Source organism: Aphelocoma coerulescens, chromosome 3, assembly GCF_041296385.1.
Source record: "Aphelocoma coerulescens isolate FSJ_1873_10779 chromosome 3, UR_Acoe_1.0, whole genome shotgun sequence".
Lineage (NCBI taxonomy): Eukaryota > Metazoa > Chordata > Aves > Passeriformes > Corvidae > Aphelocoma > Aphelocoma coerulescens.
The window spans coordinates 90,324,697-90,342,158 of record NC_091016.1 but is presented as its reverse complement, the minus strand read 5'-3'; the positions used below and the strand labels follow the sequence as shown (position 1 = coordinate 90,342,158).

The window sequence follows — 17,462 nt, the reverse complement described above, 5'->3', positions numbered from 1 at the left end:
TGTCAACTAATTTCCTTTCTGCACAGTTAGAAGAGCTTCTCTCCTGTGGGTCATACACTTAGGCAGAACCACATTTATTTTTGCCTGCTGCTTCACTGAATAAAGAATCATAGAATCATAGAACAGCCTTGGAACAACAAGAGTTGGAAGGGACCTTAAAAATGATCTTGTTCCAACCACACTGCCTTGGGCAGGGACAACTTTCACTAGACCAGGTTGCTCAGAGCTCCATGTGTCCACTTGATCACAAACTTGAGAGTTTTAACTTAGAAATGGGACTTTGTCTGTTTGCGCTACTACAAATTGAGGTTTTATTCATGTCTATTACTTACCCATATATCTAGTTCCTAAACTCATATTGTGAAAATCAGGTCACAATTAGAGGCCTCAACTTTCCCATCCCTCCTTCTTTTTGTCATCTGTAAGTTCCTGTGTTGATGACAGCGCACTCATTGCTAATATCCATGTGTCTGGCACCACAGTACTTTGTACACTCGATCCTAAGTGGATACCTCGCCAGCCTGTACTGCTATAATCCATTGGTCTGTGCAGAATTCTCCTGAATTCTAGCATTTGAGGAGAGCTAGCAATGCTGTTTGTCGTCCTCTCTGTCCCCATTGTGTGCGCTGTTAAACAATTACGCGATGTATTGCAGTTTTTGCGTCTTTTTCAAGTTCTCAAAGGCAGGGTCTCTAACAGAGGTCTGTTTCATTCAGGGTTTTAGTCTAACTGATCAGCACTGTGTCACAGGCACCTCTGAACAGCACAATAACCAACCCCACTGGTCCACAAAACAAAAGGGCCTCTGTGGCAACAAGCTGCCACAGAAGAGATACTACCATGGAGACTATTCGTGATCCTGCAAGAAAGATCCATTGTATTTCACATCCCTTTGTTCTGAAAGCAGTAGGAAATATCTCACGTCCATTCATCACGAGCCAATGAGTTATCCCAAGTTTAGAGTTTGGCAACGGGAAAAGTGTTAAAACTCACCAAAAATAGTCTGCCTGGGATAAGAAGAGTAGAAAGGAAGTGAAACGTATCAGCTGAACTGGAAGAGCACCCACAAGTACTCGAGATTCAGCTTGGGAATTAAAGTGTGAAGAAAAGGGAGTTACCTGCACTATTCAAGTAATCGTTAGTTTTGGAATAAAGTACATGGGTGTATGGATACATAAGTAAAAGAAGGACTGAATAGAAAAAAGGAAGAGATTAAAGGTGACTTTTTGTGGGTTTTGGCTAAGGACAATGCATTTAACTTTTAATTTGGTTATAGGCGTTTGCATCCTTTTTTACATCCATGAACATTGTTTCAGTTTTCCTGAGTTGCACCTGCTTGTTTTCCCTTAAGTAATATGTGGAAGAATATTTTGTGGGTGGGTGCACTACAAGGAATACAATCCAGAGGTTGCAGACGAGGCATGTTGTTGCTGTGATCAAACATTCTTTGCATGTGTGCAAGACCCACGTGTTCATCCAGCACCGGAGGGCCAAATGACATTCCAGGAGCAGCTGCTCAGTCACTGCATCCACGCTTAGTGTATGTTCCCCACAGGGAAAGTTGACGTTCCTATCTCAAATTTCTACCTGAAAAAAAAATCTAGGAGAATCTTACTTGGAAACATTTTGTAACCCATTTTATGGATTATTTACCCCAAGATAAGAATACAACAGTTCTGTGAATTCACTCAAACCTAGGCTACAAATCTGATGGAACTTGGGATTTTTTCTTTATGTTCTTTGTAGATATGCAGGAAGAATTTTGATAAAAGTTAGCGCATTCTTGATGTTAATGCAGATTTTGTTTTATTTTTTTCTCTGACTTCTGTTTTTTTTTTTACTTTCAGGTGCCACTCTTTTCAAAGTTGGGTTCCAAGTGAACATCTCTCAGTTAGTATATGATCTCAAACTTATTTTTGGAACATGAAAAATACCAAAAGGGTTCATTAATCTTCTAATGAGATAAAATTACTTCTGAAGGATAAAATTAGCATGCTGGAAATTTTCCAACAATTATATTTTTACAGCCCTACCATGTATATTATACAGTGTATTTTTAAAGAATCAGTATTCTGAAATATACATGTCTTATGTCTTCTGCAAAGTATATTCTGAAGAAAAATTTTATGTGATAATTATTTCTTAAAATATCTCATTATTTATGAAGAATTATCCATATTGTATAATCTTATTATTACAAGAAATAAAATATTAGTAATGAGAGGGGCATCCTGATTTTAGCTGGGATGGAGTTAATTTTCTTCCTAGTAGCTGGTCCAGTGCTGTGTTTTGGATTTAGTATGAGAATCATGTTGGTAACACACAGATGTTTTGGTTGTGGCTCAGCAATGCTTGTTTTCAGTCCAGGGCTTTTCAGTGTCTTGTGCTCTGCCAGTGAGGAGGGGCACAAGAAGCTGTGAGGGAGCATGGCCAGGAGAGCTGACCTGAGCTGGCCGAAGGGATATTCCCCACTATAGAATGTCATGCCCAGTGTACAAACTGGGGGGAGTTGGCCTGGAGGCACAGATCACTGCTCAGGGATGTGCTGGGCTTCAGCCAGTGGGTGGTGAGCAATTGTCTTGTGCATCACTTGTCTTTCTGGAGGTTTATTCCTCTGGGTTTTTGGTGTTTTCTTTTTTTTTTTTTTTTGGTTACCTCAATTTTTCTCACTATGAATATTATTATGGTTATTTTTACTATAGTGTCTTTATTTCAATTATTAAACTGTTCTTATTTCAGTCCATGGATTTTAACTTTTCCAATTCTCTTCCCTATCCCACTGGGGTGGGGAGAGTGAGTGAGCAGCTGTGAGGGGCTTTCTTTCTGGCTGGGGTTAAACCATGGCATAGAATTGAAGAAAAAATGGTTTAAAATAATTTAAATTTGAAATTTAGATTCCAAAATCAGGAGTGAGGGGACTGATGGGTTGAAAGCACACTGATCCCATCACCCAGAGTTCAAGAAAAAAACCTGCACCATTTGTATTTTATGAAAAACGGGAAAGGAAGTATGGGACAAGGGGATCAGTTTTTCTAGGGGTGACAGGTTACCAATAACAAACTGCTTTGTGCTGCACTATTCAGTGTATTCATAAAGGGTCTGGAAAAGAGATGAGTAGTCAGGTCACAAAGCCTGATGAGGCTATCAAATTATTTAGGTTAATAAAGATGAGATAACCTTGATTATCTGCAGAAAAGTTTATGGGAGTGACTGAGCAATAAAATGGCAGTGGAGTTCATAGTAGATAAATGCAAAGTGCTGCACAAGAAGAAAAGGGCCCTTACTTCAGGTATGAAACATCAGGATCTGATCTGGTCATTATTTTTCACGAAAGAGCATTCTGGAGTATGAAAATGGCCCCATGGGAACATCAGCCTGGTGATCACCAGCTGAAAACAAACAAACAAACAAACAAAAAAACCAACTAGTAAGTGTTAAGAAACCAGCTGAGAACAAAACAAATAATATCTTTTTGCTGCTACAAAAATCCATATTTTGCTTGCAGCTTCTGTATAGGTAAAGAATCATAGAAATATTGGTTGAGAGGGACCTCTGCAGGTCACCCAGCCCCAACCTTTCCCTTGAAGCAGGACTACTGCCAACAGTAGATCAGATCAGCTGTGGCTTTGTTTATGTGAGTGTTGGAAACCACCGAGGATGGTGATTCCACAACCTGTCTGGGTAATTTGTTCCAGTGTTGCATGTTCCCTTCGGTGAAGAAATTTTTCCCCATGTCCAGTTTGAACCTCCCTAGCTGCAGTTGCTGTTGCTCAACACAGCTGCCCAATGCAAGTAGTTGTTGCTCCTTGTTCTACTTGCCACTGCCAAGAAGTGTTTGGCTGCACCTTCCTTCAGATGCTTTTCTGGTCCCTGAACTCCAGCAATAGGATGGAAAACAGGAACGTTTTTGATGTAAAGCACAGCTAACTTAAATAGAATTCTTCAGGGTGGGAGAGGAGTTACAGAGCATATGATAAAGGACTAGTGAGCATCAAATGAAGCTAGCCAGGTTGAAAAGACACTAAAAGAGGCAAGATTTTGCACAACATATGTTTGACCTGGGGAACTTTTTACCAGAGCAAGTTGTAGATGCTACAGATCCATGTAGGTTAAAGAGAAGAAGTACCTGACAGAGAAATCCAGTGAGGGTTACTAAGGTCATAGAAATTACATCTGCCTCAGAAATCTCTGAGTTTGAAATAGTGGTGGCAGTGAAAGTGCTGGGGGGGACTATTGCCTTCAGTAATGCAGCCTGATATTGTCTAGCAAAGCCCATGGTCTCACACAGTGTGGAAGTTATGTTCAATAAATTGCTTGTAAAACTTAACTGACTTACCCTCATTCCTGTCTTGCCTTGTTAATTACATTGGGAATTCTTCAGCTCATTTTCTTAGCACATGAATTTTATTATTATTGTTATTGTTATTATTTCACTTTGTTATTAGGTTGTGGACACAAACAACAACAAAACCAGAGCTGCAAACGAAATTTACATTTTGAAGAAATAAGCCTCAGTCTTCAAAATGAAACTGCAGGCTGCAGTTTGCTGGCCAAAGCCTTCTTTCCAACCTGTTTACATAATTGGTTCCACTAAATTTTGGAAGTTAAGACTTTTAAAGGAAGGATATGCCTATGATTAAAACAACGAAGCAGCACTCTGGAGATCTCACTCTGATCTCCAGCAATGCCACAAATTTCCTGCTGGTTCTGGCAGATCAATGGTCCTTCATTTAGCGTGAAATGAGTTTTTAGCAGATGAGCTCAATGGAAGTACTCGCGTTAAGCACTTGCAGAAGTGCTTAGTGAGGGTGCTTTTCACTTTGTTAATCTGTGTGGCAGTACGGCTTTGGGGAGGACCTTGTTGAAATGCCAGGGGGTGATCCAAGGAGAAGAGACCACCACACAAAGCTTTCTGCCTTGGGAGACCACAGGGACACCGAGGGAAAGGAGGAAGGCAAAGAGGAACAAAGAGTGATGAGGAAAGGAGGAAGGTGCTTCTCACCTGGCCTCTGAGGCCCTGAAGAGCCAGGGATGGTCCAGAGGAGGAGGGCAGGGAGGGTCCCTTAGGAGCGAGGCGCTCCGGAGGAGCGAGGCTGGGAGACAGGGGCGAGGGCAGGGAGGAGCGGGCAGCCACGGTCCGTGGGAACGCCACTCCCCGCTCCTCGCCTTCCCCAGGAGCGCTCCGGCGGGTCGGGGGAGCAGCCCTCCCCGCTGCCGCCCGGTCCCGCCACCCACACAGGTGGAGCGGTGCGAACCCCGCCGCCCTTCCCTTGGAGCGGGGTCCCTCCGCCTCGCCACCCCGGCCCGGCAGCCTCCCCCGCCCCGTTCCTGTGCGGGTCACCCCGGCCCTGCGCTCGGCGCAGAGAAGAAGCCGCTGCCGGGGCGATGTGCCTCCCCGCCCCGCAGGCAGAGCCCGTTCTTCCCTTCCCATCCGAGGAGACACCGGGATCTGCCTCCGCTCCCCTCGGCCCTCCCCCTCGCGCCCTCCCGGCTTCCTCCCTCTCGCCTTCTTTTTCTTTCTTTTTTTTTTCTTTTTTTTTTTTTTTTTTTTTTTTTTTTTCCTTTTTCCATCCCCTCCCCCGCCTGGGAAGACCTGGCCGCTCCCCCCGCCCCGTCCTCAGTAGCCGCGGGCGCTGGGCGGCGGACGAGCGGCGCGGAGCGGGGAGCCGGGAGCCTGAGCCCCGAGGCTGCGGCCGCCCTCCCTTCCGTCCGTCCTGCGGGGTGCCAGGTATGACCAAGACCCTTCTCGGCGTCGGCCTCGGGGGAAGAGGCAGAGACCTGGAGGGGGCAGGAGTGGAGCTGGGGATGGGGGCTGAGGGGGACTGCCCGGTGCCGGGGACCGGGCAGTCCGAGGTAACCAGCGTCTCTAAAGTGATAGTTTCTTGCGGTGTCATTCTTCCTACGCGGGTCGTTTCTAAAATATGAAGGGGCTGAGCGATGTCAATACCTTGAGTTTGGCAGCTGAGATGTGTTGTTTAAAAGTTCCTGCCTCTTTAACCTGATGCATATATTTTTGATAGGACTAAAACGCCACGCGTTTCTCTGGTCCTTGTTTTTCAATATTTGGAGCCGGTTTCACAAGACGGCTTAACGGGACTGAGGCAAGGGACATATTTGTTGAGTTTTCGGGGGATTGCCTCTGTGCTGTGCCTTCTGCGGAGAGCAGGCAAGGAGCCTCTTCACCCTTCAAAACAAACTCTCCTTTAATTCTGATTCATCCCCTCAGTATTAGCGCTACCATCTCTGCGCTCCTCTGGAATTGACACTAATTTCATCCAGACTCGTCACTGCTGGAAGCAGATTTATCTTGGAATAGCAAAAATGAAAGAGCCGTGCCAAGGTATTTAACTTGCAGGCTTTGTAGAGGGAAACTCCTTTGGATCAGGCGCGGAAAAGCAGAGCCTCCTACGGAGAGCAGGACACGGGGATGGCTGAGAGATAAAGACTTACTCCCCAAATCCTCGTCTTCTTCCAGGGTAGCCCTGGGCTTTAACACGCGAACACATAGGAGGGGCCGGCAACAGCGGAGAGGGCAGTGGGAAGGCGGCCATCCCGGCAAAGCCCTCCCGTCCCCGCCGTTCCTCTGACCGGTTCCCGGTCTGTGCCCGTCCGCTGCCGTCCCGGGCCGCTGCCCGCCTGGCAGGGCTGGACCCCCGGAGACGTTCAGCAGCAGAGCAGTGGCCTGGGCGCGATCTCCTCCCCCTCCGCCTCCTGCCGGCCCGGAGGAGCGGGAGCGGATCCCGGCTGCGGGAGGGTCGGGAGGAGCGGCCGGGGCGCGGGGCTGCGGCCGGACCCGGAGCCGCTGCGGGAGCGCCGCCCCGCGGCCGCGGCGGGCACTGCGCCAGAGGGGAGCCCCGCGCCAGCGCCACTCAGCCACGGGCCTTTATTTCCCCCGCGTGTGGGGTTTCAGAAACGAGCTGTGACGCCTGCCGCGTACAGTTAGTTCTTCCTATGAGTACTGAAGCTGCCTAAGTTTTGTAAGAGCCAGGAGCCGCAGTGGGTTTTTTTTCCCGCAAGTCAGAGAGGAGGACAACATTCATGCACTGCTGTAGTGAGTGAGCACACCTGGAGGAGGGAAGGGGAGAGAAGTGGCAGATAAGATTAGGGCAATGGTTTCTCCCAGGGAGTGCGAGATTTCAAAAATTTGTTGTCCATTTTGCTTTGTCAGAGTAGAATTTTGAATTCCAACTTTCAGGTCATTTCAAGAGTAAGACCAAAAGCAGTTAAAGAAGGTGGTTACTATAGCAGCCTCTGTTATTTTATGGCCTGAAAATTGCATTTAAAATTGTGTAAGCTTAGTTTGAAATGTGTTAACTTTCCTCCAAGAAGAAGGAAACCCCAGAGTAGAGGCTGCACTGAACAGACCAAGATAAAACACTGCCAGGAAACTGGACTGAACTTTTCTTCTCTCTGAGCTACACTGATACATAAATTCCCTCTGCGGTAGCCTGAAGAGAAACCTCTTCTAGTTCTGCTTGATTCTAAGCCTTTTCCTGAGCATCTGAGATGCATTCAGCTGGAGTAAGGTAGGTTATAATGACAAAATATTTGAAGGATATCTTGAAAAATTAGGTAGTTCTTGTCCTATGGATGCAAGAAAGGTTTAATGTTGGAAGCAAGAAGTGAAAGAACTGAAAATAGTTTTACTTGTATGGATACACCTGGCAGCTGGAATGCCACCAAACAGGGAGTCCTGTTATCAGCTGGGTTTGGAAACTGGAGGAAGAACTTCAGCATTTTCATTTAGCTGGGAATCTCTCTCACTTTCTGGTTTCCATCTTGTCTTCTCTGAAGCAATTCATCCTACCTTAAAGAGCTGACTCAAGAATTCCAATTACTTTAAGCCAACCCAAAATCTGTATGGGAAAGGAGTGAAGGAGAGGAGAGGGCAGAGGGGTTTGGAGGAAGAGTGGAGAACAGCATGGCAGAATGGCTAACATATTGAGATTGAGCGTTTTTTCTTGAAATCAGCTTGAAGCCTTCTCAGAACATTTCCTCCCTCCTCTGGAGGCTGTATTTTCTCCCGTTCTCCCACCCTGCAATGCTGTCTTTGCACCCATCTACACATTTACATCCTCATCATCTGGCAAGAGGAGCCCTGTGTTTCCCGTTTGCCAGCAGTCTGTACTGGACCATGGCAGCTGCTGACATTGCCCATGCCTGGAGTCGGCCTCCCTTAAACAGTAGCGATGGGGTTAGTAAACAGATCTTAAATGCATGGCTGGAAATGACAAAGCTGCCTAGCAGGACCACTGCTCTGGTCTGTAATGAGAATTACCATGTTTATTAAGTTCCTTGAACTTCTTCCAGTTATCCTGAAGTGTAGTTAGTTCATTTCCAGTGACAAGTGGTTCATTATAAATGAGGAAAAATCTTGGCTTCCAAGACTGCCTTTGTAAGCAGTGAGCACTTGAGTATCGTGTTTCAAATGGAAGGCTCCAAGGCATCTATTGAAGGTTCTGTGCTTTGACTGTTTTTTTTCTTTCTAAAGAGTGGCAGAAGGGAGCCATAGTACTCCACTCATTTCCTTGTAGAAAGTCTCTCTATAAAGCAGAGAGAAAAACATGGACTTCCCTATAAACTTAGTTATGAGTGCATCTGGGAAGACTTCAGCCATCACAGTGGAACGACATCAACCCAGACTTTCTGTATGAACAAGCAGTTAGTGACTGAACTTTCCTTAGCGCTCACAAAGTTCAGCTGCAGAGGAAATCAAATATCCAGACCCTGAGGAACAGCTGAGAAAGGGAGGAGTATTCCAGGGAAAAATAGAAAAATCATTCTCAAGCCTAACATTAGAACTGTCTTGTTCAGCAGGTATATTAGGGCAAAGCAAATTTAAACCAGCTTTTCTACATTAATATAACATTAGTTATCCTCAAACCATGCTAGTTTGTGACAGGCTGGAAATAAAGGAGATGCTTCCTCATGCAACGTGTAGTTAAGCTGTGGAACTCCTGGATGCAGAACATTACGGCTACAAAATTTTATATGTATTCAAGGGAGGACTGTCAAACTATGGAAGAGAAATTAACTAAGGTTTCCTTACACTACAGAAACTACCTCTGCTTTAAAGTCCACCAGGTACAACTGCTTGTAAGTTAAGAAACCATGAGGGAGGAGGGGCACACATGGTTGCACTCTTCCTGTCCTCTACCCTAGGCAACCACATTTAGCCAGTGTCAGAAACAGGATTTTAGGACAGGCAAGCCTTTGGTCAGACCAGGAAGGTATTTTTAATGTTCTCGTTATAGTATTTTTTTATTTTGGCACCTTCTAACTTACCCATAGATACGTAAAATAGTAATTTCTCCTCAGATTTAGTGCTAATTGAGCGATAACCAAACCAACACTTTGAAGGTAACTTTGTATATCAAAGTTAATGTTTAAATGTGCACATTTCTGCTATACCAATAAGCTAGACTGGTGTGAGCAGCTGGCATCCGTCTACAAAATCTTGTGCCTGGGGTGATTCTGCTCTGCTTTCAAAACTTCCTGATATCTTTTCATATGACCACTTACACCCCAGAACTCAGACCTGTGATCACTGTAATCTCCAGATGTTCTAGGAAAGTCCACACATCTTCTCCAAAACCTGAGTTAGCTACTTTAAAGCCAGGGAGGGTTTCTTTGTGTTGTAAAATGTGGTTTATATGTGTGTATATATATATATAATGTATCTCCTAGTAAGTGGACTCCAGCTCAAAGTTGGTGTTCCATTCTGGCAAAGGTGAAAAGTGTCAAAACTATGCTAAAACAAATCCACTCTCTGATTTTGGCATCAGAAGCAAGAAGCTGTGGTTGAACTGTAGTGCTTATTTTAAGTTTTAAAAATTAAAATTATTACTTACTATAGACAACAAATCTGTCTATAGAGTAAAGATGCCTCAAAAATCCTGAGTCACTGGTCCATTATACAACTTTGAAAGTGATATTCCCTCTTCTTTTTATATGTTGCACATATACCCCTATTTCTCATGCTAGATCTTCAGCCAGCCTGTAGACAGGCTGTTTCACTGGAGAGCACCACTTTTATTATTCTAAACTAAAATTAAGGAAAGTGGTTATATTTGGCCTGGCCTACACTGCCATTGCAATGTTAACCAGAGAGCTTAACCGCATACAAATCCTTGAATTGCTTGGCTTTTAAAGTTTAATCATAGACCCTTTCTTTCTTCACTGCTGAGGTTTCCATGTAATTGGAATGAAGGATGTTGGAACTGAGCACAGGTTTCCCAGTGGCAGCCGCCAGTAGTTGGATAGTGCCACTGACATCAGTGCTGCCAAAGGAGAAAAATGGTCTTTTAATGTTTTGAGCTCAGAATCAAGAGTTCTGGGTTCAGTTTCTGGCTCTGCCGCAGACTTCTAACAATTTTACATTTTTCCTGCATGTTTCTCAACTACAGATGGAAATAATAGTGTTTTTTGTCTTTCCCATTTAAAATATTAGCTCTTGGTGTGGTGTATCACCCCATGTAGGTGGGGCATTCCACATGTGACCATAAGACACAGACAGCACAGTTCCTACAGCCTTTGTGGGATCCTGAAAAAGGCATGTGATGAGTAACCAGGCTTGTCCCTCCTACTTGGCTGAGCTTTGCTGCATGTATATATAACCAGGAGACTCCTCTACACCAGCAACATTCTGCTTTCCTCACTTGTCTGTCTGTCCTAGAAGACCTTGTTTCCTTGGGATAGCAGCTAGCAAAGTGCCATTTTTCATACAGACAGATTCATAATTCTCAGCTGGGTGGGTAATGGAGAAGCACTGGTGACTTTTAAGTCAGTTAAAGCCACTTTTTGACCACTTCCTGAAAGAGCACAATTGGTCTGGTTTCCCAAGAGTTCCTCAGTCTCACAAGTGTAGTCTGTCTATCCATCTCTGCTCGGCTCCCAGCTTTTGAATACACTGAGGGTTTTCGATTATGTTCTACCTTCAACTATATAGCTATAGAAAAGAGAAGCAGAAACATAATGTATAACTGCATTCCTTTGGAATAATTAAAACCAGGATGCTCCATCAAGTGGAATGACTCAGACTGCTGTCCACTGAGGGAAAAACAGGAGGTTTCATCTTCCAGTAGGTAGCTCAGCATGGATGCTGGCTGAATTATATGCACCCATCTTGCTAGGAACCATTGGAAGAGTCAGAGGCAATACAGGGAATATATGAGGCATTTCTATTTTGAGCAGAGTGTAGAATTCTGTTCCATTAATGTCAGTTCTAAAACTGCATGATTATACTTAAAGATGTTAAGACAACTGTGTACATTTCCAAAATGTATTTTCAAATCTCTCTTTCTTGTTTTAGAAAAAAATAAAATAAAATGGAGCACATGTTACTGCTATTCATATTTTTCATACCTATATTGGGTCTCAGTAATGGAACAGAAACTGAACAAGATTTTACTTGGCACTTAAAGAAGATTCCCCAGATTGTGAGAGAAAGAACTTTCTCCCTTGACAGCCCTAAATTTGAAGCAAAAACCAAATTAGAGCTGAACAGTGTATGTGGAATTGAATGTCAAAGAAAACTGCCAGTGCCAAGCTTGTCTGACTTGAAGAACCTCTTATCCTATGAGACTGTTTTTGAAAACGGCACACGAACCCTGACTGAAGTGAATGTCCTTGGAGCAGTGCTTGACCCAGCTGGGAACACAACCACACGAAGGCCTTTGAGAAAGAAGAGGCAGATATATGGAACAGACAGCAGGTTCAGCATCTATGACAAGAGGTTTATGACCAACTTTCCGTTCAACACAGCTGTGAAGATCTCCACCGGCTGCAGTGGCATTCTCGTTTCCCCCAAGCACGTGCTGACAGCAGCCCACTGTCTGCACAATGGCAAGGATTATGTCAAGGGCAGCAAAAGACTGAGGGTGGGCCTGATGAAGACGAAATCCAGAGGCAACGGCAGGAAACACAAAGGTGCTAAAAGAAGTAGGAGAGAAATTTCTGCGGCCAAAGAGGATCCCAAAGCTGCCACAGAATTAAGACAATCCAAAGGTAATGGGAGAAAGCAGAGGAGATCTAGGAGGAAGCAAGGGACATCAGATAGCATGCCCTCCTTCCAGTGGACCCGGGTGAAGAGTACGCACATCCCGAAAGGCTGGTTTAAGGGTGTCTCTGGGGATATTGCCCTGGATTATGATTATGCTGTTCTTGAGCTCAAGCGTCCTCACAAAAGGAAATACATGGATCTGGGAATCAGCCCAACAATCAAAATGATGCCTGGGAGCATGATCCACTTCTCAGGTTTTGACAATGATCGGTCTGGGCAGCTGGTCTACAGATTTTGTAGCATTTCTGATGAGTCCAATGATCTGTTTTATCAGTACTGTGATGCTGAGCCTGGCTCCACAGGATCTGGGATCTATCTCCGTCTTAAGGAGCCGAACAAAAAGAAGTGGAAACGCAAGATCATCGCTGTTTACTCAGGCCACCAGTGGGTGGACATCAATGGCGAACAGCAGGATTACAATGTAGCAGTCCGAATTACTCCTCTCAAATATGCCCAGATTTGCTTCTGGATACATGGGAACGATGAGAATTGCACACAAGGCTGAAGAGAGCTGAACCTCCCTTGCTTAGCACCCGCACTGCCATAGAGGGAAAGTCGGCCGCAACAGTTACTGGAGGAACATCGCTCCGTGTCAGAACATTTTTGAACTCAAAGCTCACAAGTAGTGCTATGGTGACTTGAGGAATGCTGAAGTGCTGGGGGAGGGGTAGAATTGTGAGACAAAATATTTCTAATTGTAATCAACCTAGTACGCACTTAAAATCCCAAACTATATTTATGGTTGCAATTGTGATAAATTCAAGTCATTCATGAGGAGAAAAAAAAATGGCTGCATTTGTTTGTCATTTTTTTTTCCCAGGGGAAGGGTTGAAACATCTCAAACTGATGTTATTAAACAATATCTATTTTTTTTCCAATGGATTTACTTTTCTCAGGGTTCTGTTCCAATTCTTCAAATGCAAGTTGTGCATATAGCATGTTACTGTATGTGCAGAATGATCCAGAGAACTGCATGAGAACAAGACATTATTCTGGCATTCTCTAAAGACCACAGGTCCATGCTGAGAAGCAGCACTATAGTTAATGATGGTTAGTTTGGAAAACTTGCTCTTCTGGTTGCTGCAGGAACACTCCCATGGAAAATCCAAATTTATGTAGCTGAGGGTTACACCTTAAAGACAAATTCACTTCATTGCTCAGTAAAAACAGCAAAAAAGAAATCAACAAACAGACGTTTCTATGCTTGGAAGAAGAAGACATATCTGGACATAGTTTAATGCCTTTAAATATTCTTTGAGAAGCTATAGAAATCTTAAACACATGCATTTGCCTTCCAATTAGTGTTTGGAGAGTTGTAGGTTTAGTTTCTAGTCAAATGTTTAGCTTTACCATTGGGAGAAGTCACTGACTCCTGAAGTGGCTACTTGACAATCATTTGGAGATTCACAGATGATATATTTTTTGGGTGCTAAACATTGCTTCAGTTTTTATAAATTACTTTTATACCAGTTCAGCTTCATAGATAGGATAGTATGTATTAGACTGGGAGTTGGAAATCAGTATTTTAGTTTGGCTTTATACACTTTTGCAAAGTGGGTGGTTTTAATCACATTATATTCAGACTCCACCTCAACATGATTTACAAGGTGAACTAAAAATTTCTCCCAACAAAATTATAGCACGTTCTGAATGGTGGAACTATCCTATGCATTATAAAAGGTATCTTAGATAGGAGCAGTAGTTAGCAAATAATTTGGTTCAATGTGTTTGCAGAACCATGTATTTAATGAAGACACAATCTGAGCTTGACTTTTACACATCTTTAAACACAAACCACCTTCTTAAAAATTGTTGTTGATTGCTATACAAGTCTATATCTTTTATTTTATGTCAAGATTTTGAAGTACACAGAATTGTTATGGTGCTATGTTACTCTAATAACATAAAAAGATACTGTGCCTTTCTGATCATATCCTTTGGGTTTCTATACTTTTAGAATATTCACCACCATAATATTCACATTTTTTTACCATAAATTTATGCTGACCAAAATACATTTTCTTCCTGTGCAGGAGAAAAAAATACAACAAAATTTAAAAATATTATTTGTTTGTTGGTATCTTTAAAATGTGCTTATAATATCTTCTGATGGAATAAGATGATTTTAAATAACCCACTCTTTTTGTAGATGATTGAAAGTATATAACCTGACACACTGAATGTGCAGGCAACTTTGTCCTATTATTGCCAAAGCATAAAAATTTAAGACTTGCTTCCATATCATAACCCTAACAATATTTCATTAATTGGAAGAGATCTCACTTTAAAGGAAACTATTTCTTTTAATGTCAACCTTTCCAGGGAACACTCAACTTTTCTTCTTTTATTATTTTTAAATTTTATTTTGTGTGATTGTTTGCAGAAAACTAATAATAATTTTTAAAGTTTAGAAATAAATCTCTAAGATTTTAGGGTTAATTATTTTTTATTGTTGTTAACATCTCTATTAACACATGTGGCTTTGCTGACAGTAATTTTAAATCACCTCAGTCCAGTATTTAATACTCTTACTCTATGCAACAGACCTATAATATTCTTTAGTCAGCTCTGTAATGTTTTTCTTAAGTGCCTTTTTCCTAGTTACTGTGACAAATAAGGTACCACATTATTAATCTAATACAAGACAACCCAAGTCCATGGATTTCTTTACAATTATCATCATTGTTGATTTGGGTCCAAAACTGATCAAGATAAGGGGACTTAGTAAATTCCTTGTTTTGTTGAGTCTTATTTAAGCGTGCTCCTTAGAAGAAGAAATAAAACCTATTTCTCTATCAGTTTGGGAATCAGGAGCAAGGTAAGAATGAAAAATGTTGATGTCAGCTTTCAAATGGTCTTGTTATAATAATCATCAGTTGTAAATATCTCAGCCACAACCTGAGGTTCTCATACCAGGTTGACAAAAAACCTTTGTTTTCAGAGAATAAATACTAGATGCTCAGTGCTTCATTTTGTGGTGCTAAGAGATTAAAGAGGTTGGCCCGAGCAACATGAAAATTAATTTCAAACAAACAAACAAACCAACCTCTGTGTCTGAGTGCACATGCACAAACACGTGCAAACATACAGGCTTGGAGAACACATGTAGTTTTGATTGAGTCAGCACCTTCAGGCCAGGGAATGCAGGTACAAGAAGCCACAGACAAAATGTTTTTCCTGTTGTCTCTGCATGCTAGGCAACATTTCAGTCTTCCAGTTGGTCTATTAGAGAAGGAAATGCTCTGTGTAGGCATTGTGACTATCTATTACAAGGACTTCTGGAATAGTTCATAAATCAAGTACTTACATGAAATCCCAGGAATTCAGTGTGCTGCAGAGAGCTCTTGGTACCCACCACTGCAAATGGGACAAGAATTTCTGAGCCATGACCATCTCAGATTTTCTTAAAGACCTGCAGTTACTATCTAGTTATAAATGAGAAAATATGAGGAGGAAAATACGATCTCAGGAGATCAGATCTTGCTGTTGTCTAGGACACTAGCAGCAAGGCTGGGTTTCCAGCCCTTGTGATGTTTCCCTAAAGGATTTTTCCTCTCTCAGGTACCAGGCTGTACATAATTTGTTTTCATCAGTACTAATGCTTTTCTATAAGAGTTGGTATAGTAGACCTTTTTATTTAACTGTATTCCTGGCTTTAGGAAAAAACAAACTCAGTCAAATCTCTTTTCTCCTAGAGGGCTACTGGAATTTATAGAGTGAACAAGTAAGTTTTTTCGGGGCCAAAGATAAACCTCGTATGCAAGCTATTAACACACCCAGACCAGGTTCTGCAAGGTATTTGTGGATGTGTTTAATCTGAGCCTCTGAGACACACAGTGGAAGTCAAGGGGGTTATTTGCAGTGTGAAAAATTTAGTCTAAGTTTTTACTAACTTAGCAAAAGAAAACTACAATATTACATAGGAAAATTATTTGTTATATGAGGTATAGAGTACCCAATACTGTAATAATTGCTTAAAGAAACTCCTTGACTCAGTTTATAACTTACCATCTTAATTTTGCAGATTGATGTGTCTGTATGGAGTATGAATCAGCATGAATATGGCTTAAGTAAAAAAAATAACTCATCCACATGTGGAGGAAAAAAGCAGCTGGGGAGTTCTTTGTATTCTGCTGATAAGGGATGACCTGGCAGCAAACAGCAAATAAAACAGAAAGAAAGAACAAGTAGATGGTATGGAAGACCAGGAAGATGGAGATGGTATGCAAGGGATAAAGAAAGTGTGCAAAGTAACAGATGAAATGACTGCAAGATAGCAGAGGGACCCATTGTGAGAAAGAGTAGGCAGCTGGTCAAGACTTAATAGTATGAATTAAGATGTGAAATTCACAAGTTTCATGAACAATTTTTCACTGTTAAAGATAGGGCTTTTCTTCCCAGCCAATAGCAGCAAGGAAGGGGCTGTGAGAGGACTCAGGTTGTGGCAGGGAACACTAGCAGGCAGGGGGTTTTGACCCTGATCTACAATCCATGCCTGAATTCGCAGGGATTATGCTTCTGTTCATTTAGGGTCCTTGGAAAGCAGCAGATCTGTGTCCTGACCAAAAGTCTTGGCAGTATGAACCTCCCAGTACACTGGATCACCAAGAGTGGAGTGAGTAAAGGGAGTTTCTCAAACCTGACCTTTTGTTGGGATTCCTGTAACGGCTGTTCTCCACTGGGAAAAAAATCCAACAAAAAATCTCAGTCTTGAGGCATTTAAATGTTGGCTCCATTTTTTGCATGCATCTAGAAATTCTAGGTAATAAATTTTTTTCAAATGTCTTCTGTTTGTGTTTGGCATTTGTAGAAATTTAATCAACTGCTTCTAATTTTAAAGCACAGATTATTGAAGATACTTCCATCTACAAATTCCTGGATTAAAGAACGACTGGCGGGGGGGGGAAGAATGTTATTAAACTGAAAGCTTAAAATTTCACTCTAATCTCAAAGGATTTGGAAGTATATTTGGGTTCTCTTTGCACCAGCCTTTTGCTCCAAGTGTCAGAGCATTTAGGTTAAAAACCTCCAGAAGCAGCTGTGAGGATTCTTTCCTGTTTTTTTGCTTTTTTAAGACTGACAGAAAACTTTATATTTTAACTGTGCAAAATGACAAGCCATTTGAGAAAATAAATGCAAACCTTTGCTCTGTTAAGATATTATATGATGCACTTCTTATGTCAATAAATATTTTCTGTTGTTTTTCTTTTCCTCTGTCATGATGCAGTTTGTTAGCTATGGCTGTGTTACACAAACTTCATTCTCTAAGTGCCTGTAATGATTTATCAGTGAATCATCTGGGACTTGGTCTTATAAGATATTAATGTCTCTATAAATTTGTTCTGGGAAAAAAACCTCCCTGTCTTCAAGATTATTACTCCATGAGCAAATTTGATGAGTA

General features: G+C 42.3%; 1 protein-coding gene across 3 annotated transcripts; it reads left to right on the top strand.

Annotated features, from left to right (window-relative positions):
• The first annotated feature begins 5,601 nt into the window (after positions 1 to 5,601).
• On the top strand, positions 5,602 to 17,462 carry PRSS35 (serine protease 35). 3 transcript variants are annotated; one of them, XM_069011236.1, is made up of 3 exons: positions 5,602 to 5,728; positions 7,327 to 7,526; positions 11,312 to 17,462. In XM_069011236.1, the coding sequence occupies exon 3, from the start codon at positions 11,328 to 11,330 to the stop codon at positions 12,564 to 12,566; it is 1,239 nt and encodes a 412-aa protein (XP_068867337.1). In that variant the 5' UTR covers positions 5,602 to 5,728; positions 7,327 to 7,526; positions 11,312 to 11,327; the 3' UTR covers positions 12,567 to 17,462. The 3 variants fall into 3 exon arrangements, with proteins under 3 accessions (XP_068867337.1, XP_068867336.1, XP_068867338.1); XM_069011237.1 differs by lacking the exon at positions 5,602 to 5,728 and adding an exon at positions 5,761 to 6,340; XM_069011235.1 differs by lacking the exon at positions 7,327 to 7,526.

Excerpts from the sequence above, each read along its gene's own strand:
- PRSS35 (XM_069011235.1), top strand. The coding sequence starts at position 11,328 with ATGGAGCACATGTTACTGCTATTCATATTTTTCATACCTATATTGGGT.